The sequence below is a fragment of the Podarcis bocagei genome (genome assembly GCF_964188305.1).
Source record: "Podarcis bocagei genome assembly, chromosome: 10".
In the NCBI taxonomy this organism is placed as follows: Eukaryota; Metazoa; Chordata; class Lepidosauria; order Squamata; family Lacertidae; genus Podarcis; species Podarcis bocagei.
The window spans coordinates 34,568,593-34,595,792 of record NC_138135.1 but is presented as its reverse complement, the minus strand read 5'-3'; the positions used below and the strand labels follow the sequence as shown (position 1 = coordinate 34,595,792).

Genomic DNA, 27,200 nt, shown 5'->3' with positions numbered 1-27,200 from the left:
CCTCCCTCGCAAACTGCCAGCGTGGAGCCGAACCAAGCCGTCTCAGAACAGACTCAGACCACTCCACTTGCGGAGGCTCCACCCACAGCAGCGGATCCAGGGGAGTTGGTTCCAACGCCACCTAGGGTCGCACCACAGCCTCAGCGAGAACTGTGTGGCCCTCCGGACTTGGCTACCAGTCCCCGGCGGTCTGGCAGAGTTTCCAAGCGCCCAACTCATTTAAAGGACTACGTGGTTGGACAGGTATCAATGTTGGTCTAAGTATGGGAAATGTAACCGATATGCTTTTGTGCCTAATTGAACCATTACGCGTAGTGCTGTATATAAGGAAACCATTACGATTGTAACTAACGCCTTATCTCGGTGGGGAGGGGTGTTATGTAGTGTAGTTCACCCTGGGCCAACAGGGGGATACTGTATATAGTTTTCACTCAGGTCTGTAGGTAGTTTTCACTCAGGTCCGCGGCAGTTAGTTTAGGCGGGAACTCTGAGCTGTTGTGGTTACAATGTTGACAGCCGGCTGCCTATAAATACAGGCCGGCTGAGCTGTTCGCAGTCAGTTCTATTCCAGCTTATCTTAATAAAAGAGCTACTTGAAGAAATCGCTGTGCCGGCTGCTATGTCAACCCACTACTTAATACGAAGGAAGGAAGGAAGGAAGGAAGGAAGGAAGGAAGGAAGGAAGGAAGGAAGGAAGGGTAAAGTGCGAGTGAATGTCTCTTGCAAAAAAATAATAAAGGGAGTGGCTAAATTGATGGGGGCAGAAGAGAACCTGAAAGAAAAGAAAGGGGTCTTGAATCTCCTGAGGGAAATAACAGGGAGAACAAGGAGGTAGTATGGAGCTCTCAGGACCTGGAAAAGGGGCTCCTGAGGAGAATAATGGGATACAATAAAGGGGGTATTGGGGGTAATGACTGGGGAGGGACTGAAAAAGAGAATGAGAATTGGTGAGGAAGTTCTGAGGGAAATGTGAGGGAGGGTTGACATGCCAAATGGAGTTTGGGGAAAGGATATCATGAGGGGGATATTTAACACGGACAAGGTGGAGGAGGAGGGGGAGGGGAAGAGAGGCAGGAGATGCCCTGAAGAGAATGATTAAAGGACAGTGGAAATAATGAGGATGGGTGAAAGGGGAGAATGAAGGAACATGGACATGAACAAGGGGCGATTATGTTTTGGAAGAGGGGTTCTGAAGTAAGATTACCAGATTTTTTTCAATGAATCCAGGGACACTTTTCAACTTCAATTGATTTTGTACGGGGACTGATTTGTAAATCCAGGGACTGTCCCCGGGAAACGGGAACGTCTGGTAACCTTATTCTGAAGGGAACAAGAAAGTATCAGTGGAAATATTCCTGAGAAATATGCAGAGCAGGGTATGATTGTGAATTCCTTTGGAGACCCCCTAGGAAGCCAAAAAACATGTGAATGTGTGTGTTTTGCTCTTGGAAGGTTTCCTTCCATATACAGTAGAATCATAGAATCATAGAGTTGGAAGAGACCAGAAGGGCCATCGAGTCCAAACCCCTGCCAAGCAATCTTATGTCAATTCTATGTTCAGTCAGAATACACAATTAACTTTTTTTGGGTAATGTTCTCCATTGTTTTTTCAGACAAAAGAACTGGGATGTTCATGGTAGCTGATTTGAAAGCTGTCAGTTTATCTTCTTTTGGAATGCAAAAATGCATTTCCCCCCCCAACCAGGTAATCTCTCCTCCAATTTTTTCAAGCTAGACCCCCTTCCGATAATTCAAAGTTTGGGGAAGATTCCTTCCTGGTGCCACTTGAGGTGCATTGTGTTTTCTTCATGTAGAACCTGAGAAGCATTTTGTGAGAAGAGGAATACAAGCAAGCAGCCATTTTTTCCAGTATTGCAGGCACCATTTCTACCTTAGCATGTAAAGTAGATGGAGGCACTTCTGACACACTGGATTAGCAGTCTGGAAAAGCAACAATCTGGTTTTTTAGTCTTGGAAATGCCAATAAAGAAAGCTGTGACAGGAAGAGGGATTCGGCCCTTCTTCATAATGCTGTCAATCTCCCTTTGGTCTGGTCTGGAACTGTGTTGTACAAACAGGCAGCCACATGAAAGTGCTATTGGCACAAGTCCTGACCAAATGAATGGGCCTTGTGCTGTCCAAATGGTCTCCAGATTGCAGTTTGCAAGAAGGTTGGAATGGTTACAGTGCAACAGGAATTAATTCAGCTGCCCTTCCTTAATCCTTTACTATGTTCCTGAGAAAGAAAATGGCTGCTATTATTCTCAGTTTGGTGAGGTGGGTGGGCTATATTCTGCTGTGCAAAATAGGCTAAGTCCCATTGAAATATACTGGAAGGGCACAGTCACACATCTAAATAAGACTGGAGCACTTCAGAAATCCAGACTATCCACGAGAGCTGGATATAATGGAGGAATTTATATAACCATGACTGCTTCCTGTATTAGGCAGCAATCGTTCCAATCTTCCTGTCGAAAAAGCCTTATCTATCCCTCTTTGGGTGCTGCATTTATGTACAGAAAGCCTAGAATACGTAGCCATGCTTTTTCCTGCTCTCCAGTGGCAAATCCAGGAAATGGTGTCACCCTTTTTCAATTCATGTATATACAAGACTGGAATGAAGTACAATATGAGGCTCTTGCACCAGCTATATGGGCAAGATTGCTACTGCAACATTAGAAGGCTACAATTCTGCTGACCTGAAGTAAGAACAGCAACATTAGTGACTTTATAGCACCTGAGTGTACATTTGGCGTTTCTGCACATGCAGCATGAATAAAGGCAGTGCAAGGTCACAAAAAATTCTGAAGGCACCTAGAAGTGCTACTCAGAGACTGAAGATCAGTTCTGAACAAAACAATCTGGTGCAAAATTCAACTCAAAAATGGAAAGCAAAATACCGATGGACAACAGAAGAGGTTTAAAGAGGCTCTCAAGGCAAATCTTAAAAAAGGTAACATAAGCACGGATAACTGGGAAACACTAGCTGCAAGCACTCCAGATGGAGAACAGCCTTTACCAAAGGTGTCAAGGACTTTGAAGAAGCATGAACTCAAGGTGAAAAGGAGAAATGCTAAGAGGAAAGCACATTTGGCCTTCAACTCCTGCCTGGAAACCTATGTCCCCACTGTGGAAGGACATGGGGATCCAGAATTGGCCTCCACAGTCACTTACAGACTCACTGTTAAGAATGTGTTCATGGAAGACAATCTTACTCGGCTACGAGTGATCGCCAAAGAAAGATCCTCAGATGAAGGGCAGAATATCAATTTAAAATTAATTATGTCCCAACCACATTTATCTCCAGTGGACTAGTGCAGCAACTCCACATAAATACCAGTTGCTGGGAATCACAAGGGAGAATGCCATTGCACTCACCTTACTTGTGGACTTCCCATCGGCATTTGGCTGGCCACTGTGAGAACCGGATGCTGAACTAGATGGACCTTTGACCTGATCTAGGATTCTTCTCCTGTTCCAGATGCAGAAGAGTAGCAGTGTATCTGACTGACAAGTGAGTGGAAGGAACCTTGCTGTAGAGGTGAGGAACCTGTGCCCCACCCCCCACCCCGGTTGCTAGACTGACGTTTCCATCAGTCCCAGCCAGCATTGCTCATTGTCAGAAATATCTGGAGGGGTACTAATCCTCCATCCATGAAGCAAAGATCAGGTTCATTTTAGTTAAGCAGGGAAACCCATTCTTAGAAGTGCTCAGTGAGTATCAACTAATTCATGCTCATCATTTTGTTTTTAATATGGCAGTGAATAATTTGTATTTAAGTGCTGCAGTGGGGGGGGGATCCCTACTCCATTACTTGGGCACATTATCGCAGGCCTCTGAGAACTCAGGAAAATAATAATATAGTAGTTAGGCAGCTTCCCAGTGTGTATTATATTTTGAGCACTTAGTCTTTGTGGTTTTGCAACAACTGAATGTGAGATTGATCAAAAGCACGGAGCATATAAGTCCTCCGTATCAGAAAGCCATAATAGCATTCTAACTAGTATTCCCAGATCATAGGAGAGTATAGAGAAATGTGAGGAAGTCACTCAAGAAATGTGCACTGCATCAATTAAAATTTAGTTATCTATGTACACCCTGGAACTATTTCTATTTGGCTACAGAAGGAGCAAGGTTGTGGCAGCTATTGTGAAAGCTGGCCGATTTTAATGTAGCTGCCATAGAGCAATTATGAATATGACAACTACATGGGTCACTCCAGAATAGTCTTTGGATCTGTTAGAGCAGGCTTCCTCCAACTCAGCCCTCCAGATGTTTTTGGCCCACAACTCCCATGATCCCTAGCTAGCATGACCAGTGGTCAGGGATGATGGAAATTGTAGTCTCAAAACATCTGGAGGGCCGAGTTGGAGGAAGCCCAAGTTTTTGCTGTTATACATGAATAAGCTTTTGATGGCTTAACCCCAGGTCATGGGGGACCTCAGAGATGATTTAGACACAGTACTGGTCTTATAATCTTGTCATTTTCTGTGCAGTAATTCAAAATTGCATTACATTTTAAAACATTTAACTGCAGTTGAAGGAAGAATTGGGAGGGGTATCATCCTTAGCTGTCAGTGGGGATTTTTTGCAAACTCATTATTTTCTCAATGGGAAATTACAGCCACCCCAATGTACAGTTATCCCAAAGCCAAGATATTACAATATCCAATGGGTGTTCCAGCAGAGGTCTAGCAAGTATGTTAGATTTCTAACCTAGGGGGATTCATTCCCCTTTTTGAATAGTTGTAGCCGGGAGAAAACTCGAATAGCAGGTTCATCTAGTGTGCTATATTATGTTGGAATTTTATTGTACAATTGTTTATTCCTTTTAAAACCAGATATTGAAGAAAGTATCAAAATAAGAAAGCATGAAGAGGAGCAGAGAGATATGTAGAACAAGGATAGGTATGGAACTTCCTGCCAAATGTGAGTAAAATCTCCTGCAATTGGGAAATCTTAATACTGTATTGGTTCAATAGTGCAACAGGTGCTGCACTCTATATCAAGATATTTACTGAAACCTTTAAGACAAACAAAATTCTAACTAAAATGAAGATTCCACAAAAGCTACTTGATTCTACATAGAGGCCACATTCTAGGATTTATAGTATGCTGCCTGATGGGACTCCTCAACCACATATTACAGCCTATATCCACTACAAAGCTGAGCAGAGTGCTAGTAGGAATACTAAATGAAGACTAGATGAGTCAGTCACAATCTTTATTTTGTTTTCCACAAGAACAATAATCTTCTAATGTTTTATCCTTTTGCCATCACTGAAATGATCGGGCAGAAAAATCATCAGTAAATATAAATACAAAGCAATATGGGACAACTGAAATGCACCAAACATAGGCAGCTATGGAAGCCAGAACCTGATAATGCAAAAATGAGTACTCTCATTAATGTCAGCAAGTGAGTACTGTAATAAAGGGGAAGCTAAGTTAACATTTGATCACAGACATTAATTGTCAAGAATCGTAGTGGAATTGCACTTTTATAGAGACAGTCATCCGGTCCACTGGATGTGTGTACTTGTCTAGGTTCAGTGCTTCTGCAGCTCTTTCATTCTGTTGAGTGCGCTACCAGCTTGGAACCACTCAATCTGAGTCTCGTTGAAGGTGTGGTTCAGAACAATTGTTTCTTGGCTCCCGTTAGGATGCTTAATGATGCATTTCAGGGGCTATGAAGGAAAGGAGAGAAATTAGAAGTCTAGGACTAGGTTAAGCATCTCAGCTTGTTCCGTCAGACAGCTAAAGGCATCATTTATCAGTTACCCTGGTCAAAAAATGCATTTGATTTTTCTTCCAGTTTTTTTGCAAGCCGAATTGAGTCTAAGAGGTGAGATACCCAGATATTTTGTTTTAAAGGACTATCCATTTAGTTAACATAATTCACAACTGTCTACATAAAACATGACTTGCCTACTTATCTGTACAGTGGAACCTCGGGTTAAGAACTTAATTCGTTCTGGAGGTCTGTTCTTCACCTGAAACTGTTCTTAACCTGAAGCACCACTTTAGGTGCTAACGGGGGCCTCCTGCTGCTGCTGTGCCGCCACTGCACGATTTCTGTCCTCATCCTGAAGCAAAGTTCTTAACCCGAGGTACTGTTTCTGGGTTAGCGGAGTCTGTAACCTGAAACGTATGTAACCCAAGGTACCATTGTATTGCAGATCATGTATCCAGTTAACGTTAGCTAGATGTTATGGGTAAAGATCAGAGCTCAAATGCAAGAATTCTATGCAAAAGACCCAAAAATCTGTCCCCAAATAAATTATGCATTTTCCAGATAATTTTAAAGCGTTTATGAACTACAGTGGTGCCTCGCAAGACGAAATTAATTTGTTCCGCAAGTTTTTTCGTCTTGCGAGTTTTTCGTCTTGCGAAGCAGGGTTTCCCATAGGAACGCCTTCCCCTCTGTCCCCTCTTTTGAAGCAAGGGGCGGAGGGGAGAAGATCACTTCTCCCCGTTGCAGCCCCTTGGTTCAAAAGGGGTCCGGGGACAAAGGGGAATGGCCGCGCGCCTTCCCCTCTGTCCCCGGAGATTGCGGGGCAAGCTTCGTTTTGCGAAGCAAGCCCATAGGGAAATTCGTCTTGCGAAGCAACTCGAAAACGAAAAAACCTTTCGTCTTGCGAGTTTTTCGTCTCATGAGGCGTTCGTCTTGCGGGGCACCACTGTACTGGATATTTCAAATCTCTAAGTGGCATACGAAACTACAATAGTAAAACAGTGTCAATAAAACAAAAAGCAAAACAGCAAACATAGCATTATAAATACAGAATTTGGTAATATAAGGGCCCAGTCTTATGGGTCAGAGAAAGTCTGTGCAAAAAGGTCTGCCTTTACAAGATTTTACACTTTGATCTGCAGCAAAATATTTGCACCATTTTATGGGAAAAGAAGAAGCTGGAACCATAAGCACAGAAAAGCACTTGAATACTGTACAAAGTAAAGAAGTTCATCCATTCAATCTAGCCAAGATTCTAGATTTCTAATACAGTCGTACCTTGTGTTGCGGCCAGGATCTGTTCTGGAGCCCCAGCTGCTAGACGAAAAGGACGCAGGGCAAAGTGCCGTGTCTGTGCACGCACGTGGAGCGGTTTGCGCTTCTGTGCATGCATGAGCGGCAAACCCGGAAGTAACCTGTTCCGGTACTTCGGGGTTTGCCACAGACGTTCGCCGGAATGGATGCTAGACAAGGCGAACGTTAGCGAAGATATTACTGTATATTGCTTGTTCAGGTACCTCTGAGAAATCCAGAATATCTGAACTGCATTTTTTTTTTAAAAAATAGAAGTTCTTTAGAAATTGATCTACTCAAGTGGAACAATAGCCCTGATATATACAGCTGTATACTACAAATATGCAGCAGAAAAGCAGGGAGAGGAAGGACTATTGCTGAGAAACTGTGGCCATTACCTTTCCAGGAGCAAAATCTTTCAGACCCACAATACTGAGCTTGTCCACAGGGTGGATCTTGTCGTAATCAGCCGGATCAGCAAAGGTTAGTGGCAGGAGGCCTTGCTTCTTCAGATTGGTTTCTGTTAAGAACATCGGACTTAAACAGTCAGCAGAACACTTTTAAGACACATTCTAGCAGCCTGTTGCAAGAAGTAACTGAATGGTTTTTCAATGTAGTCTATATTTCATCTACAGAAGCAGTAACAGATATCCTAGCAAGCAAAATTAGTAAATGTGACTGAAGAAACAAAGGGAAGCAAGTCTCTATATCCCAAAGGCAAATCATTTAAGATTTTCAACTGGAACTGTTAACCCGCTTTCATGCACTACTGCAGCTTTCTAAATGTGCAGCCAATAGAAATAGTTTTGTTACTTTAACATGCCACTGAACACATGAGCAGTTTTTCAGGGAGAAAGTATATAAAAGGAATTTAAGTCTAAAGGCCTAGGATTATAGTTTGAGGAGTTTACACCAGAATAAGGAACTCCCTGAATTGGGGACCATTTCTTTACAACAAAATAATCATGGAAGGGTCCTCTTTCCCTTAATACGTGTACACAATTATCTGCAATGAGAGTTCAACAAACTAGAGAGAAGATAAGAACATTAGCTTCTATATTGTTGGATTCCATACATGTGATCAGTGAACACAGATGGTACCATTAGCCATTTGGATATAAGCATTTACAGGTCTAAATCTGTTACCAAATTCCATAAAAAGTAGATGACTCAGAGCATGATTAAAACAGAATCACACTATGTTGCAGCATCCAACATTTTGCACTTCAACTGTAATAATAAACTACAATAAGCTGCAAAAGAGGTAAAATGCTACTACTTATAATTTAACTCAATAATCTAGCTAGATCATACATAATCCTATGGGTTTGGTTTGTCAGCAAGAAGTCCAGTACATCCTATCCTCACAGTCCCTTTCTCCCCCAACCACTTTGCTATTAAATTTTGTTTAGGGCAACTACAAAGACAGAGATGCCACACTACATGTGCCAGGGTTTCCACAGCTGGCTGTTCACAGTGACACCAGCTCTGCTTCAGGGAATCCCTCTGAACTGTCCTGATGTAACTAAAGCACAAAAACTAAGCTGATTACTCTCCACTTTGGACATGTAAGTTTTGATATATATGGTGGAAGGATCTTGAGTACAACAGAGGTGATACACATTTACAGAAAACCACTAGTGCATAGCTGTGGATCTAAGCATGTATGCACCCACAAGTTCTTAAGGGAGCAAATGTTTGGATTTGGACAAAAACCCAACCGTACGCATAACCTCCGTATCACTTCAGTTGGCTCTATAAAAAGTGGGGTTCTCACCATGAATCCTGGCAAAGCTCTTGACAATGATGGCTCTTCCTCCAAGATGTCGTGGTTCCAGTGCTGCATGCTCCCGACTTGAGCCTTCACCATAGTTTTCATCCCCAACCACTACCCAGTTAATACCTTCTTTCTGTGAACAAAGCAGATGCAATACACACAAAACATTTAGTACTCCGAAAGAAAGAGACTGCTGTGGCAAAGCAGGAATGAAGGTTTATCCCAGGGCTTATCAGACACTCAAACTCAGGACAAAAGGGAGAAACGTGCTAAGAGGAAGGCACGTTTGGCAAGCCCTCACCATGATCAACTCCTGCCTGGAAACCTATGTCCCCACTGTGGAAGGACATGTGGCCTCCACAGTCACTTACAGGCTCACTGTTAAGACCATGTTCATGGAAGACAATCTTATTCTGCTATGAGTGATCACCAGGGAATAAGAAGATGTCATGTAACCTTTTGAAGGAAAAGAAACTGAAGGCCATGAATTGTAGCAGCAAGTCACAAGAAGGCAATCAGAATAGGTAACTACTGGACAGAGTTAAGTTTATTTTGCACGTAAGAAAGAAGGGAAGAGCTAAACATGCTTCCTTAGTTCTTGTGGTTAAAACTGTGGGCATCTAAGGACTTGTAACCCCTCTTCCTACCCAGACCTTTCCCTATGTTGCATTTATTTAGTTTGGTTAATTTATTCTACTATAGTTAATTAGTTCAATTATAACAAACGATATTTCATTAAAGAATACTGTTGCACTCATGTCTTGCTTGCAGGCTGCCGACACGCATCTAGGTGGCCACTGAGAACAGGATGCTGAACTAGGTGGGACTCTGGTCTGATCCAAGCAGAACTCTTCTCAGGTTCTTATTTTAATATCCCACTTTTCAGGGTACAATGCTTCCAATAAAACGTACAAATAATTTCAGTACATTAAACACACACAAAATGAGTAAAACCAACATGTGGCAAGCCATATGGAGCCATCACACAGGGCAGCAAGTAGCAGATAGTCCTGTCGAGGGGACAGTCCAGCTTCAATCTTTATTATTACTTACATTCCTGAGACTCCTCTCCTTCCTTTCATGGGATCCTTCTTACAGAACAGTTGATATAACTGTAGGACTGTCTTAGTTCTGACCAAACCGGCTGGAGTCCTTGGCTCCAGAGCATCCTCTAGTGTCTAGAAGTGGAACAGCAGCCTTTTTTGCAGGACATCGTGCCTGAAGCACAGTAGCTACAGTACAGTGGTGCCTCGCAAGACGAAAATAATTTGTTCCGCGAGTCTTTTCGTCTTGCGATGTTTTTCGTCTTGCGAAGCACGGTCCGTCGCAACTGCGCCTCTTCAAGCGGCTTTAAGAAAAAAGCGCAAGACGTTTTCGTCTTGCGAAGCAAGCCCATAGGGAAATTCGTCTAGTGAAGCAACGCAAAACCGAAAAACCCTTTCGCCTAGCGAGTTTTTCGTCTTGCGAGGCATTCGTCTTGCGGGGCACCACTGTATATGGTGGCTTTTATACAATTGCAGGACAGTCAAGAGGAGATTTTATTCCTGCTTTATGGTGTTTAAATTGCAGAAATGAGTTTTGAGAAGGAAGCAATGCTATTTGTGAGAATGTGGCTAAGAACTATTCACCTTCATACCCCTGTGGTGCTTAGAGCAGTCTCACCTTGTAGTAACGGGCTGTGTCGGGAACAGGTCCAAACTCCTGGGTTAATGCGTTCCTCACTGTGTTGGCCTTATCATTCTCAATATTTATGGCTCCAATCAGCAGGTTGTTTGAAATATTGTCCAGGTGGCCACGGAATTTGAGCCAGGGGCCGGCTGCTGAAATGTGGTCAGTGGTGCATTTACCTTTCACCTGGAATACAAGTTAAGAGAAACTTGGTATAAAGGACGAGCATTTTGACAACATGAGGCATGTTTCAGTTTCAAGGGCTTCAAAATTTTTATATGTAATGAATGACATTAACACCTTACAGTTTTCTTCTGGTGGGGAGCCCATTGTTTCTCTATATACAAGCACAGAACTCTGGGCTTGAAGTCCAATCAGAAATGTGAAGAGGCTGTTCCAACCCATCCGCTTTCTGGACTGTTTACTGATAAGTTACTATCTGTATATATCCTTCAGTCTTAAACAGGCACCCTCCACCCTATGAGACAAGATAAGGCTACATGGCAGCAACCGTACTGTAAAAGCTGCCGGTGGGCTTTGATCCCTGCAAACGTAAATCCTGGATCAAGAAGTAGCATATTTAAAGTTTATAGGATTAGAAGTAAAACACCTTAATGATGCAGAATTTCTAAGATGGAGTCAGGTGCAAATGTGAGGCAGAGCTTTTGGCTTGTAGTACTTACTGACTTCACTCTGCAGCAAAACTCTCTCAATGCCTGGATTCTCATCACCCTTTGCGTTATTTATGAAATGTGCAAAATTCAACCTCCAACCGGAGATCTAAAGCAATTGTGAATCATATTACTTAAATATTTTAAAACTGCACTTTCATATAAGATATTGGAAGGTGGCATGCAACTTAAGAGCAGAATGAGACAATAAAAAACACATCAGTACAAGCAGCTTGGCAAAGAATCTCACATTTGAAAAGTGTGCCTGAATAATAGCTTTCAGAAGATGCCTGAAAGCAAGGATGACTCTCACTGAACCTCTACTGCTAGGGGGTTCCACAGGACAGGGTGTGCTGCACTATAGGTTTGGTCCCCACCAGAGGCTAGCTGAACTTCATGGGTATGTGGGACCACCAAATTGCCCCATCGGAAGACCTTGGTCACCATCAGAAACCAGACGGTCCTTTAAGGTATTTGAAGGCAAAGTTGTTTAGGGTTAACTCAAGAACCTTGAACCTGGCCTGGCTGCAAACTGGTAACCAGTGCAGCTATCTCAGCATCAAGCGACATGTTGCCAAGCAGCCTGCTCCTGTCAGCAGTCTGGCTGCTGCCTTCTGTGCTAGTATCCAACTAAGTTCTAATTGGAACATACTCATTGAAATTAAGGGACCTAATGCATGGTCATTATTTTCAATGGTTCAACTCTGAGTAGAACTAACACTGGATACAACCCTATATGATCAAAGGGAGATATGCTTTTTTATTCCAATTTGTTATGTTATATAGAGAACCACTGCAAGCTTTGGGGTTTCCAGTTCCCCAATTTAGTATTCTTGGCATCCTTTGATTTTCATGCCAATGTGGAGATTCCATATGTTTAATCCCGTCCATACCCAACTTTTGCCTAGATCTTCCATTAAAAGCTACTGAATTGGCAAACGGTTAAACCTCATAATCACAAGAGATTATCTGAAAATTATCAGTGGAACTTACCCTTGAACAGTGTGGTTAGGGGTCAAAGTGCTTGTGATATAAAGTTCAAGAACCCACCTTATAAATTACGGGCTGCGAGTTGCCAGGAACATTTGGATATGTAACACAATTACATTTTTAAAAAATCTTCCAATAAAAGCTCTACTGTTTAAATCTACCCTGAAGATTGATTCCGCTGGTGGGAAATTTAGGCATCACACATTGTTGGCATCTGTCTTTCCCGAGAGACAAAGGTGTATGCCTCCGGGGTGAAGCCAACCCGCTGCATTAGCAGCACTGAAGTGACCTCCCCGGGTTGCCCAGATGAGAAGACCTCCGGCACAAGAATACCTCAGAACATCCCTGAAGTGTGTGACACTGGACCCTTGGAAGCAGGCATTCCCAATTCCAGCTGTGAGTGGACAACTAATAGTTCCAATCCCCACCCAGGCTCCCTCCCCTCCTTACTTTTATGAGAATTAACATGTCTTCAAGGTCCTTGCCATTCCACTTGTCAAAGGGCTCAAGGAGCTGCAAGCGCTGACTAGTGGGGCTCACATCCACATGCTGGCTGCTGCCATCCTTGGGGGGATGCTGATAGGTGTCCTGTCCTGGATCAAATTCCTGAAGGAAATTATTATTAAAAGCAAAGGGATGTAAGGAGGAAGCCAACCTTATCCAGAAGAGAAAAAAACCCAAATTCATAGTATTCATACAAGGCCACATCTTTTGTATTTCAGGATCACAAAGAAAGGGTATCTCAAGGAATTCCCCCATCAGTTATCTCTCTGCTCGGCCATCTTCAGGTGTTCCTTGAATCATGTGATCTTCCCTAGTTTCAACTCTTTTCTGCCATTGCAGTTGACTGCCAGCTCCCACCTCCCACATCTATCTCACTCAGATAAGACAACGGTCTCTGTCCAGTGGGATTACTACTCATGTTCTACACACCACCTTAAGAGCATTTTCATATTTAAACAGCTATACTGAGGCAAAAACATTGTTTCCAATGCATCATCCTTTAATAATATTCCTACCAACTGGTGATGTAAGATGGGAAGCAAGTTTGACAAGAAGTGGGAAGATTACCAGTTTGGGCAGCTCGTCAGCATCAGGTGGCTCAAGTTTGAACTTCTTTCCATCAGAACCTGTCAGGAAGTCTACCTCTGGGTTAAATTTCAGGGTGCCGGCGAGTGATAGGGCTGTTACAATCTGAAAAAAGTATCTGTTATGGGTGAGAGAGAAGCCCATTTCCTAAATTTCAATCTATTCTGTCACTCTAAAAATTCCAATCTAATTTTTTTTACCATAATTCAGACGTCTCACAAGGAAATACTTGTTAGGGAAAGCCTACTATTAGCATGAATTGTGAGGGTACAAGGAAGACTTATCTGCTCAAGATTGAAACCAACCCTGACTGCATAATCTCCTCAGCTTAATATCAAGTGAACAACTACCATATTTTTCACTCTATAAGACGCAGCAGACCATAAGATGCACCTAGTTTTTGGAGGAGGAAAACAAGAAAAAAAAATTCTGAATCCCAGAAGCCAGAACAGCAAGAGGGATCACTGCACAGCGAAAGCAGTGATCCCTCTTGCTGTTCTGGCTTCTGGAATAGCTGCGCAGCCTGCATTCGCTCCATAAGACGCACACACATTTCCCCTTAATTTCTAGGAGGAAAAAAGTGAGTCTTATAGAGCAAAAAATACGGTATTTGTAGTCTCATTTCGAAAAGACTTGTGGACCACTAGGTTTTAAAGCACAAGGAAGCTATCCACAATTCTTATACTTCCCCCACTTCAGCTCTGGAGCTTTCAAAGGCCCACTTATCCTTTTCCCAAAGGAAATGCAGCAGGTCGTTTCTGATGCCTCCCTCTCCCTTTGTAGAATAAACCTGATGCATACTATACCTCTGGTGAAGTTACAAAAGCATGTGTTTCTGGGTTGGCATCATTGCGACCAGTGAAATTTCTGTTGTAGGAGGTAACGATTGTATTCTTTTCTCCCTTTTTCGTATCCTTTCTGCAAAGTCAAGCAAAAGAGAAAGGCTTGTCAAGATCTACAGAAAATGTGAGACCTGAAGCTATGAATAGCTAGCTGTTCACTGTCCATGTGCAAAGTTTTGTATTGCTCTGCAACCAGCGTTCCCAAAGCTGTGCTGAAAAACAATTTAAAACCTCTTCTTCCCGCTAACCAGTTCATTTGAGATCTGGGAGAACGATCTCTGCTTGCAAGTTTTTACTTTATCTGCATTCATTTCATTTCCAATGTAAAAGGATTTGTTTCTTATGGGAAATCAGTTTAATGCATTCCTTCTTACCTGTCCCACTGGCCTATGCATGGCCCGCAAGCATTGGCAAGAACCACTCCACCAACGTCACGCAGGATTTTCGACTGAAGAAGGTAAAGAACAGAATTAGCCAATAGAAAACTACGTGGCGGTCTTCATCTTAACTCTTCAGGAGGCACATACTGGCCACGATGCGCCATCGCAAGAGTACTCACATAGCCATCCCTCTCAATGGTGGCCCGGATCTGCTCGGATCCAGGTGTGATGGTGAACTGAGACTTGCACTTCACCCCGTGAGCAAGCGCTTGCTTTGCCACAGCGGCAGAGCGCCCCATGTCCTCATAGCTAGAGTTGGTGCAGCTACCAATCAGACCTGTGCACATGAGATGGAAAAGTCAGTAAGAGACCTCCAAATGTTTAACCTCACCCACAAGTCCTGTTAAAAGAAAAAAAGAAATTAAAGAAGCGTGTAATGTATCAGTACTTATTTTGCCAGAGATTTCCAAGCTAGGCTCTCTGCTTAACCTCTAGTATCTTAGAGCAACACTTCAAGAGAAAAACAGCCGGCTTCCCCTTGGAATTAAATCTGAGAGTGAAATAGCTCAAGCATGTTCCTTAAAGGAAGAAAGGATAAAGACTCCTAGTGGGATACTGAATGTTCATGTTTACAGAACAGGTTTGTCGCAAGAGGGTTCTGCATATTCTAGACCACAGCCAATGAGGACCTTCAAACTCTGTTGTAGTCCCAACATGCAAGACTGGAGCTACCTGTATACTTGATAGACGGAGCATTCCTTCCTGGAACCGGCTTGATAGTTATGAAGAGCACGCTTAGAGGCAGCTGAAATAACGTTACCTCAGTTTTCAAGGTGGAGAGAAAAGCTACCTGGAGAATCATCAGCAAGGGAAAAGTGCTACTCACCAACTCTGATATCTACTGGCCAGCCCTTCTTTTCTGCCACAGCACCAACTTCTTCTACAGTGTGTGCCAGATCTGGAGTGAAGGGCCCATTGATAAGGGGCTTCAGCTTGAGGAAGGGGGGGGGGAAATGTCACAAGTAGTTGAGAAAGTTCTGAATAATCACCACTACATTGCAAGAACACGATTTTTATACACGATGGCAAGACAGGAATTTTTCATGAACAAGAAGCACTTTAAAATGTTTGTTCTTAAATAGGCACTTTTAGTTGAGAAATCTCAGTCTAGGAAGAATGGACCAGGAAGAGCAGAATATATGAAAAATTTAAGTCTAGGTTAGATTTTAGGAGTGAAAAGGTCAGCAAGATATGCAGTTTCCTTATTTCAAGTTGCTACAATAACTTGTCTTCTTTCCAAGTCAATATTCCCTACTGATATATAGACTAAACTTTAGAAAGGAATTATGTCAAATCTCTTGAGCAATGTCATTTGAATATATCATCTAAAATGCCCTTGTTAGGTCTCCTGCATGAACTGTTTCTTTAAAAATAGCAAGCGTATCCTACCTCGTTGAGGTTAATTTCAATCAACTGGTCATAAGGACATCCAGGATCCGGCTTCAAGTGCTCTTGGAATTCATCTGCCAAACTAGCAATCGCTGAAATCAGAGAGGGAGAAAGCTGAACGCAGAGGTCAAGGGGAGATAAACCAAAAGGCAGTCAGCAGTAAAGAACAGGTCCCTAGACTGGGCTCTCCAGGACTGGACTGATAGTAAACATTCACCATATTTTGTACATTAAACTTATGTAAAGTGATTAAAGTTATATACATTTATACACATTGCATATTAATTTGGAAATTTATATGCTCGTACCCAATTTTGCATTTTGGTTCATCATTTGAGTTGGGATTTGTATTTCCTTGTTTTGGGTACCTTTGAATGAAACAAGCTTCATGGAGCTTTTCCACAACATGGAACTATAGTTTGATCTGAGGTCCCCCATGTGGTTGTAACCCTTGTACACACCTCTCAGTAGCCAACAAGACCTCCTGTCCTTCCCATTTTCTTTTTTAAATTTAAGTTGTGGGCTTTTCTGGAGCTATTTGGTTGGGAGAGGGTTGCCTATTTTGGGAGAATGTTTCCCCCTTTTTTAATCTGTTTAGGGGACTGTAGATGTTGTGCTTGTTTGGGGGGAGGGGATTCTAAGCATTTTCCTTCTGTAAAATGTGCCTCCAGGCCCAAAAGGGTTGGGGGACAAGGACATTTCCATTCTCCTCATGCCAGAGGAAGCACACAAACCAGGTATATGTTATGGCTTATTTCCAATAATCTGAACCTGACTTTTCCAACCTGGTGCCCTCCAGATGTTGTTGGGACTACAATTTCCATCATCCGTGATCATTGTTCATGCTGGCTGGGACTGGTGGGAGATTTAGTTCACCAACAGCTGGAGGGCATCAGGTTGGAGAATGTAGCTCTGAGTTGTGGTTTATAAAACTGGCACAGTTATGTTTTAATCAACAATAAAGTTAATTCATTCTAGCTACATTTACTTAAGAGGATTGTAACTGCATAGCATAAGTTACCTTCTACAAGAGCCCTGACCAGTTGATGTTTGCCTAAAACAAACATGAACTGAGGAAAGGACACAAGCTGCAACTCTGCCCCAGGTTAAACGACATGACGCAGTTCAATTCTCCTTCTCCCCCCCCCCCATCCCATTCTCAATAGCCTACCATCTCTGTTCAGTTAAACAATTTAAGGGAGCAGCCCTTTGAATTCATGATTTGCTTTATCCCATTAACTCATGAAATGAAATGTCTTCTACAGCTTCATTTCCTTAGGTATTTCCCAGAAGTCCTCTTGGCTTTGCAGTATGTTGGAAATTAAAATCCATTTAATTAGAATAAGAGACAAACAGCCCGCAAATGAAAGACGTAATTTCACACAAGGCAGAACAGTGAAGAAAAGGAAAAAATGCCTTCCGTTTTGTATGACCCCTTGACGTCTTTCCACAAGTTCCTACCTGCTCGGCCAGTCTTGGACAAGTATGTTTTCATCCGGTTATTGTAAGGGAAGACCGAAGTGGTGGCACCAATCTCTGCTCCCATATTGCAGATAGTTGCCATTCCTGTGGTTGAAATAAGTGATCCATACAAGTGAGATTCAAACCCAAGTAGTTAAAGCCATTCGCAAGTCAGTATACTGACCTGTTACAGTCCACCATTTTACTTATGAGTTTATAAACAGCCAAGAGCCAGATATTACTGCTTGTTAGATAAGAAAATCTCTCTTAAAAGCAGAGATTTGGTATGCAGTTAAAAAAACTAGATAGTTTGATTAATATACTACTTGTACTGCAATCCTTTCCCCTTCTAATAGCAGCAGTACTGTCTTTTCCAAGAAAAGAAGTCACATTTTACTACCAATAACTGTTTTAAAAAATTATTCTATAGATTTACATGTATTTTTAGTACAGGACCCAGGTAGTGACCAAACACAACCACCTGTGTGGTTCTAGATAGCACCTCTTTGGGCATGACGACATGAATTTACAGAAAAGCAAGCCTCACTTGAGCCACTTGGAGCCATCAGACCTATGAAACTGCCACTCCTGGTTAGGGCTGGGTGATATCTGGTTTTCAGCATCGCGATATATCACAGCTAAACACCGCAATATTTCAATAGATCACGATACAGTATCTGAAATAATCGATTCCTGGAGCTATGTAGAAGTGAACAAGGCAATGTCCTGACAACTGCTACTACTTATGGGTCTAATTCTGAAACTGATAAATGTTTACTTACCTTTAGCATATTGTTACAACTGCTATGTTATAGTACTACTGTACCGATAATGTTTAATGTTTAAATTAGGGATTAATACACAGATTCTTCTGCATCACACTGCTGATCTACTTAGCCAATGGCTGCTTGTCGTGTTCTAATTCCACTCCCAAGGATCAACAATTTCTTTCCATCCTCAGTCACTGATCTGACCATTACCACCAGCTCCCAAACCCTCATGGTCCAAAATTTTCTAGATCTAAGGTGCTTTTTTCCTACCTGTGCAAGAGATGGAGTCAACGCCAGGCCCATGATACTCTATAATAGCTCCTGTGCCACCTTTCACAGTAAGTATGCCAGCCACTTTCAGGATCACATCTTTAGGAGAGCTCCAGCCAGACAGCGAACCTGTCAGTTTTACACCAATTACCTGAAGAACCAAATAAAATGAGTTAGCAGAAAGAGTCACTTCCAAAAATAAGTATGCAGATTCAGTTTCTCAAATAGCTGTTTCCTAATATCCTTATTGCAAATATAAGAGAGATTCTTGGAGCAGAGATTCACATTCCTTATCTGCTATTAAGCTCAGGTATGCTTAACTAAAGTTAGTGGCATCAGCGTATATTCCAAGCTACAAGAATAAGAAAAAGGGAAGAGTGGAAATTCAGAGTTTCCACTTGCAAGCAATAGATATACCGTATTTTTCGCTCTATAGGACGCACTTTTTCCCCTCCAAAAACTAAGGGGAAATGTGTGTGCGTCCTATAGAGCGAATGGAGGCTGCGCTGCTAAGCCGAAAGGCAGAACAGGGAGACGGAGCGCTGCGGAGGGCTCCGTCTTGCTGTTCTAGCTTGGGGACGGCTGCGCGCAAAGCCTCTCCAGGGCAGCGGGGTGCCTTCACCCCGCTCTCCTGCAGAGGCTAGCAAGACTGTTCCCAAGCCAGAGGGGTCCGTCTCGCTCTTCTAGCTTGGGGACGGCTGCGCGCAAAGCCTCTGCAGGGCAGCAGGGCGCTGCGCTCTAAAGGCTTCAGGGATCTTTGAGGCTGAGCAGCGCTTCCCCCCACCGCCAGCCCCACACACTCAGGTGAATGCACCTTGAACGCACCTTGTTTTAGAGGGGGAGAACAAGGGGAAAAATTTTTTTCCCCTGTTCTCCCCCTCCTATGGTCCAGTGCGTCCTATGGTCCGGTGTCTCCTATAGAGCGAAAAATACGGTACGTTTACACCAGCATATTTTGATATTGTAAAATCCCCCCCTTTTTTTCTTTTTTCCCTTAGAAAGAACCCTCTTGTTCACCTATCCCAACTGTCTGCATGGAGGCAACATTTATATGCTCCACTGTCTCACCTTTGGGCATTTGAGCTCCCAGGGGATTCCCGCCATGACATCAACTGCATCAGCTCCACCAACTCCAATGCAGATTGCACCCAAGCCACCACCATTGGGGGTATGGGAATCTGTGCCAATAAGCATAACACCAGGATAGGAATAGTTCTCCAGGATGATCTGAGAAAAAAGGAGAGATTTATGTAGACAAACTCAGCAGGACTCTAAGGTGATGTAATAACTACCAAATTGGTTTGGAAACTTTTCTAGTACTAAAGCAGATTCAGAAGGGTCAATCAGTTTGGGCTGGCTATGAGTCATGCTCTTCAGGGTAGGGAAGAAAGTAAGTAAGGGACACAAGAGGAGCTTGCTGACACCATCATATGAATTTAAAAGCTTCCATCTCCTAAGTTTCCCCTTGAACTCCTGCTCTCTAAAAATTCATAGTTAATTATAAGAATACAAATAGCTCAAAAAATACTGTGACCAGTTAACCTCAAGGTCAAATCTAATGGGATATATTAAAGGCCTTTCTACCAGGCCATGGAAAACTAATGTTACATTAAAAGAGTGAGTGAGTTCTGGCACAGAAAATGCCACAGTTTAATTGTGGAGAGCACAAATCCATTGCTGCCCCTTTTCAAGTCCCTGCTTTCAAAAATGAATTTCAGCAGGAAAAAAACATGCAAGTGACATGGTGCAGTGTCCAACTCTGCAATTCTAACCTGTCAACTTTCTCTTAAATGTGCGACTACAAGGGAAGAAACACTGGATTTTGGAGACCCCCCCCCAAAAAAAAAAACCACACACCCTTCCAATGGTGTTCTAGAAAACAAAATATCAAATTACACTCTGGTCAGCATGACCTTGAATGGACAGCTGCAAAATCTGTCCAGAGTGGCACACATTAGTCACCCTGCAGGACCACATGCGCCCTCCCCCCAAAAAAGAAGTTGCAAGTTCTTCTCATATGAAAGACTGAAAATCACCCACACAAAGGATGTCACAAAGTACAGAGAGTTATTTCTCAAGAAGGAGAGGATGGGCTATGCCTAAGCACCTCCAGGTAGAGCAGGAAAATACCTCTGTCTGAACCTCTGGAGAGTCACTGCCAGTCAAGGTGGCCAATATTGAGCCGGACAGACCAACGGCCTAAAACAATGCAAGTCCACCTCCTATGTTCCTAAGCCATATGTACTAAAGTTCTGTTCTTGCTGCTAAGGAAGAAAGAGTTTACCTGGTGAATGATTCCTGATCCAGGTTTCCAGAAACCCACTCCATACTTGGCAGCTGCTGTGGCTAGGAAGTTGTATACTTCTTGATTAATGTCCTGTTTATACACAGACAAAAATGAAGTGCATCTGTAAAGATCTTGGTATGGTTTCTACCCCAAATAGTTAAGAGGCCACCCACCCCACTCCTCACCTTAATTCCTTGATTTTACTCTGTACAGAGATTTTATTTTGAGAATGACATCCCAGTCAGATACCAAGCAGGTCTTTATTTAATCTGCTGGTTGCAATTTACAATAAGTTATAATTTTCCTAGGCAAATGTTGACAGGCAGGATAAATAACCAAAACCTGTCTGTTGTGTTCTTAAAAAAAGTCTGCATACAGAGATTAATTGTAGAGCTTGCATGAGTTGCAGACAAATATATTCAGTTTTCTTTTCTTTTTTGTTATGGCTAAGGACATATATAAACAATTGCATAAAAACTGACTCTTTTTCAAACACTGCATGCTCTTCCTGTAGAATACACATATATATATGTATGTACATTCTTCCGAGACACATGCAAAATGAGATGCTGTGTCTGATCTCACCAATGTAATAGACTGAGCCAATTAAAAATAAAAACAATGCCAAAGATTATAATGCATGAAGGATGATTTTCTCTGTAAATGCTGCAGTGATTTGTTTCTATGAATCAAGAGGGCACATTTGTTACATTATTCAACCTGACATGCAACAGTCCAAATGTAGAACAAACAAAAAAAAATCACTTCTTTCCCATTATTTTGTGGTTACTCTCCAGATATTACTTTGCTGACTTAACGAGCAAAAAGATTCTTGAGCTGAAACATTTCAAACCCAAGAAATCACATGAGATACCTTTATCGTAACTACAGCAGTGTCTACTACAGCAGTATTGCTCTAAGTCTTACTGTTTTGGAAACTAAGGTAAACATTTCAAAGGAAGAAGTGACAAGATGGAAAGTTATTTTAAAAGGCAAGACTGGAAAATATTAAAATATGCAGGATCCTCATGGCTTTCTGGGGTCTAGGAAGGTTTTCCCTGTATTTAGCAGGCTTACCTTTCATTAGTTTAATGGTAGTTTAGAGGCTCTTGCTCTGTGCCACTACATCCGTTTAGTCCCAACTTCCATTTTAGATGCAACCTCATGGAAAGTGGTTGCTAGGTCTGAAACAGGAATTCTGCCAGTGACTGCTAATAAGCAGCATTGTGACCCATAGGTCAAAAAGGAAGAGGGGTGTTCTGAAATTTCACATATTGATTTAAACAAGCCAATTATTTGGCTGCAAGCTTCCAGTAAATAAAACGCTGGTGCACAATATAAATAAATGACCTTTGCTCTTCGGAGATCTTTCTCGCCACCCAACTGAGCTTCAATAAGGTGATCACAGTGGATGGTGGAGGGCACTGCCACTCTGGGCAACCCGCTGCTGATGAACTGCAACATGGCCATCTGGGCAGTGGCATCCTGCATGGCTACACGGTCTGGCCGCAGACGCAGATATGTCTTGCCCCTCTCAATATCCTGCTTGGCAGGATCGTCTAAATGGCCATATACAATCTTCTCTGACAGGGTAAGGGGACGGTCCAATCTGTTGGGAAGGAAACAGGGAACTTTATGTCTTCAGCTCCTTCATTTTAACCACGTCACATCTTTCATAATGTTAACATGAGACTCATAAAGGTCCTGTCTGCAGCGCCAGGGTAGGGAAACTACGGTCCTCCAGACAGGTTGGATTCCATTAGTCCTAGCCAGTGTTGTCAATGGTAAAAGATGATGTGAGTTGTAGTTCCAACAACTTCTTGAGGGCCAAAAGTTCTCCACCCCTATTGTAGCCCATTACTTTATCCCAGTTCCATCACAGGTGAAGGCTCACTGTCAGGTTCTACACGCAAGCATGTCACTAGAGGAAAGAGCTTCAGGAGCTAATGGCTAGAAACAGTTGATCCTAATGCTACATACACTCTAATGTTAGAGCTAACAAGGGAAAATTGTGCTCCAGAAGATTCAGGGCATAACAGAAATCAGAGAATCCTGTGGCACACAACTGCCTGCTCAACCAGGATTTAAAAAGCAGGAATGTTATACCAGAACTGACTCCTAACTGTTCTATTTAGCTTCTCTAATTCTCATTTGAGATGTCTCCCCTTTTGTAAAATAAATATAATTTGTATGACTTTTGAAGCAGTTTTTCACTCACGTATTCACCTTCTATTTTGGGTTAAAATCTCAACTAGTTACATGATAACAGCTTGCATGAATTGATTAGGTTTCCTAGATGCTACAGGTAGGGTGAAATTACTTATGGGATCTATGGCGATGATTACCTCACAGCTCTGAAGGCGAGAGCGCTTAATGGTCATTTTTGCTTTGAGTCTAAAAGCTTCGCAGCCAGGACAACTCATGAGGAACCAGTTAATGCAATTATTTTCATACTCAGATTGGTTACCAAAAACTTGGAAGATGCAAAAATGACTATCCATAACAGAAAATATTTCTAGAAGCTTTATATTTTTAAATATATGCCCCCCAGAACAGAATTCCACAAGTTCACTCAACACTTGAGTGCTCAGTTAAAATGGCAGCATTTAAAATGAAGTAATAGAAATAAGCAAGCACTTTTTAAAATAACCTGTGCAATTAAGACTACTTTAAGTCTAAATCTTTTCTGATATTTTGAACTGAACCAGTTTTAAGGAAAAGGGGAAAGAAACTGAAATAAAAAATTTTTGCCACCACATGCATTCAAGCCTCAATACATGAAAGCTGTTCAGAAATATTCCGTATTCCACTACCACTACAAAATCTTGCATACAAATTATTTTTGTAATAACTGCTTTCCTCCCAGCCATTTAATAAGAAATTTTTCAAGCTCAACTCTTACCTTTTCCGGACAATGTTGATGTTTTTCTCAAGCTTTTCATAGTTCACAAATTCACTGGGTTCAAACTGACTCATGGCCACTTTGGCCCTCTGGCACAGGACACGAGAGGCATGGTACCTCCGAACACCTTTACTCAAGGCTTGCTGAAATAAGCAGACAAGGGAGTGCTTAGCTGTCACCATCAATGAAATGTAGACCTTACAATGAGAAATACTTGGAAGCCACAGAATGTCAAATGCAAGATAACTCCAGCAGCTTTCACCAGCTACCGCCAACAGGATACTGGCTGCTTCCAACTAGGATTCTGGAGATTAGGGGGCACCTAAAGCTACAAGGTGACTATTTTATTTGTCAAGCAAAGATTTAGCACCATTGTCAGTTGCTGTCACTATCCCTGAGCAAGCTTCCAGCTTTCAAATTTTAAGAGATATTTTTAATATGAGACTGACAAACACAATACTGCAATCTTAATAATGCTTATTCAGGAGTAAATCCTATTTAGTCAAATGGTACTCCCTAGTAAAGGTACTTAGGATTGTAGCCAAAGCTGTCTTTATGTCCTTGTATGACTGAAGAAGTCAGCAGATCTTAAAACAGCTTTCAGTTTCAAATCTGATCAAGTAATGGTCAGCCACCTTCACAATTTCTTGCATAAATCTGTCCTGAAAAATCTTAGTACAAAATTCTACTGAGAAGTTAGCATATACCTCTCAAAACTCTGACACAGCTGTTACTTTTCCAATTCTATTCTCTGCTTGCCACCTCCACAGTATCTTGCTTCTTAAATAAAATTGGAACTGTCCAGAACAGAACAGAAATGCTTTCCCTCACACTGCTACTATATACGGTATAGTTCTGACTGTGTAGTATACAGTCACAATACAGCTAGCTTCTAGCAGCTTCCCAGTACTTTTAAAGGGAACTCTGTACAGGCGGCAACCATTTTAGAAATGTCCAATTGATGCACGATCACTGAGACACGGGTTCTTTTGAGCTTATACATGCTCCGCATGTGCATGGATTCTAGGAATTGAACTCCCATGTGAATGGTCACCACCTGTATCCATTAACAGTATAAGAGTGTGCTCATTGATGATCTACCACCTTCAGCAGCAGGGTTTATACTTGATTGGCAGCTGATGGACCAAACAGCTAGAAGATCCAGCACAAATTCCTCCCTCAGGGCTGACTGTTCAGAAGTAGCATGCAAGCCCTCGAGTAGAAATAATCACAGAGTGTGTCCCCTCCATACACTCTTACTCAATTTAAGTGACTAAGGGATAAATGGAGTGGGGGGAAACAAAACATCACTGTGCAGGGAGCTAGTTTTGGTAAAGAAAATAACTGTTTTCAGTATGCTGCATACTGGATCTTCAGTGTCCCTAATATGACCTGACTTTATATCAATGGAAGATATTGGAAGATACTGTTTCAGGGAAAATGAATGTTGAATATGTGGATTGGGCAACGTTCTTTATTATGGTCAAGCAAGCAGACTTTTCAACAAGTAGAGAGAATGAAGAGGGCTATATGAAGTAGGGGTGCCGAGAAATCAATTTGTCCCACTTATACTTGGGGAAAATGAAAGCTGGTATCATACAGGCTGGTATCAGCAACAGTATCTCTTGAGTCTTCAGAACCCATTAACAAGCACCATTAAGGCCCCAATGTAAGTATTAAAGTGGTACCTCGGGTTACATACGCTTCAGGTTACATACTCCACTAACCCAGAAATAGTACGAGTTAAGAACTTTGCTTCAGGATGAGAACAGAAATCATGCTCTGGCGGTGCGGCGGCAGCAGGAGGCCTCATTAGCTAAAGTGATGTTTCAGGTTAAGAGCAGTTTCAGGTTAAGAACGGACCTCCAGAACGAATTAAGTACTTAACCCGAGGTACCACTGTATTCCCTTATGCACATGGTATCTCTTTCATAAACCAACAATCTTAGCTTCAAGTTCATCCTGTCTGCAGTGTTGGTGTCCATCTTGGCTGAGAGTCCTGGAAGACCTGCTCCCTGCCCTGCAGGCTGTTACCCACCTGGCCTGGGCGGGCAGGATCCTGATTGATACCAGCTACAAAAGTTAAGGATGCTGAACAGACTCTTGGACTGGGGTACTTTTTAGGGGGTTTTATTGAGTGGGGTTGCTACTGTAATCAATTTTTTTTTTGGTATCTTTATTTTAAATATTATTATTTATGTGGAAATTGTTTAATTTGTGAACTTTTGGTATTTATCGTTTGTGTCTACTTTTGTTATGTGTGTAATTTTATGTTGCAAACTGTCCTGAGCATGGTTTGAACTACGGAAAGGCAGCATACAAACAAAGTTATGCATGTCCATCTCATGCCTAAGCCTGAGCTGTTTGGTTGATTGAAACAAACCAATTTTTTTAACAAAAGGTATTACAAAACATTTCAAAAAGTAACAATACATCTAACATTTACAGCTTGACTATTTGGTGCATAGGTTTTACAGAAAAATCTTCTACATTTTTACTCAGAAGGAAACCCTATTGAGTGGCTCACCCAAATAAGAGTGTATACAGGATTGTAGGGCTACAGAGGTTAACCAAAAGAAGTTCTGTGCATAATTTGTAGCGTAAAATCTGAGGAACTATTTGTGTGAAACAAGCCACAGGGAAGAGGCCTATTGCTGAAAAGTGAATTCCTATGCCACCTACCGTGTGCAGGTTATAAAAATCGATCTATCAATACGACTGCATGCATAACGGTACATTGCGTCGCTTATAAATGCCGAGTGTGGATGGAAGCCAGCGGCGGTGCAGAACCCCAGTAACCTTGCCCTCACCTTGAGTTCGTGAGCGGGGCCCCACCAGACAGCACACCACCCCGGAGACAGCACGAAGCCTTCGCTAGTGTACATGGGTTGGCATGCCAGGCCTTTCTATGGTACTGCCAAGCAAACATCCCTCCTCGCTTGCAGGGAGTCACAGGCGGGACCGGCATGGGGGACACATTGACCTACAGCGAGGAAGCGGAATGCCGAGCCCGAGGAGCAGCGAGGGGCGCGCAGGCCTCGACCCCCACTCCCGACTCCGCCAGCTATACTCAGCTTCTACCGCTTGCTCTGCCCATAACCGAGTCTACGGGTACCAGACTCACCTGTAACCGACTGACTAGGACACAGTACGGCGCCATTTTGTTCACTGACAAAGATGAAGTCGCCGCGCGATAGCGTCACACGGGGGTTTTAAAGGACGTGCCTCGTAGGCGGGGCCTAAGCCGCGCCCATCAAGTCTTCTTTTAAATAGAAGCGGGCACGTGGAAACAAAGTACTTCCGCAGGCGTGACTTCTCCACAGGAAACCGGTTTCCTCGTCAAGAATAGTACATAGTGATAAGAAAATGCAGAGAAGTCCACCTTTAAAAAAATTGGAAATTTCCGGGCTTACGTGGGCATACGTATAACCTGTCCAACTACAATAGTACCGAAAATAAGGCTGCCTGTACAAATCAATGGGGAAGTCTATTAGCTTAGCATAGCTGACTGAGGAGGAGCAGCGTGTTCACCCAGAAACAAAAAGAAAGTAGCAACACTAGGAGTATTATCTTATTTCTGCCTCGGGTTGCTACGCTAGCATAGTAAATTCCTCCC

The 27,200-nt window shown here is 42.5% G+C and overlaps 1 protein-coding gene across 1 annotated transcript; it reads right to left on the bottom strand.

Moving 5' to 3' along the window:
* Nucleotides 1-5,208: 5,208 nt before the first annotated feature.
* Nucleotides 5,209-26,861, bottom strand: ACO2 (aconitase 2). Its single transcript, XM_081209519.1, has 18 exons — nucleotides 26,709-26,861; nucleotides 23,585-23,727; nucleotides 22,033-22,291; nucleotides 20,680-20,772; nucleotides 19,464-19,622; nucleotides 18,396-18,546; nucleotides 17,356-17,460; nucleotides 15,895-15,986; nucleotides 15,332-15,437; nucleotides 14,625-14,782; nucleotides 14,440-14,513; nucleotides 14,030-14,141; nucleotides 13,206-13,328; nucleotides 12,585-12,740; nucleotides 10,468-10,659; nucleotides 8,806-8,938; nucleotides 7,427-7,548; nucleotides 5,209-5,688 (listed from the first exon to the last, which is right to left on the bottom strand). The coding sequence occupies exons 1-18, from the start codon at nucleotides 26,742-26,744 to the stop codon at nucleotides 5,551-5,553; spliced, it is 2,352 nt and encodes a 783-aa protein (XP_081065645.1). The 5' UTR covers nucleotides 26,745-26,861; the 3' UTR covers nucleotides 5,209-5,550.
* Between the last annotated feature and the right edge of the window lie 339 nt (nucleotides 26,862-27,200).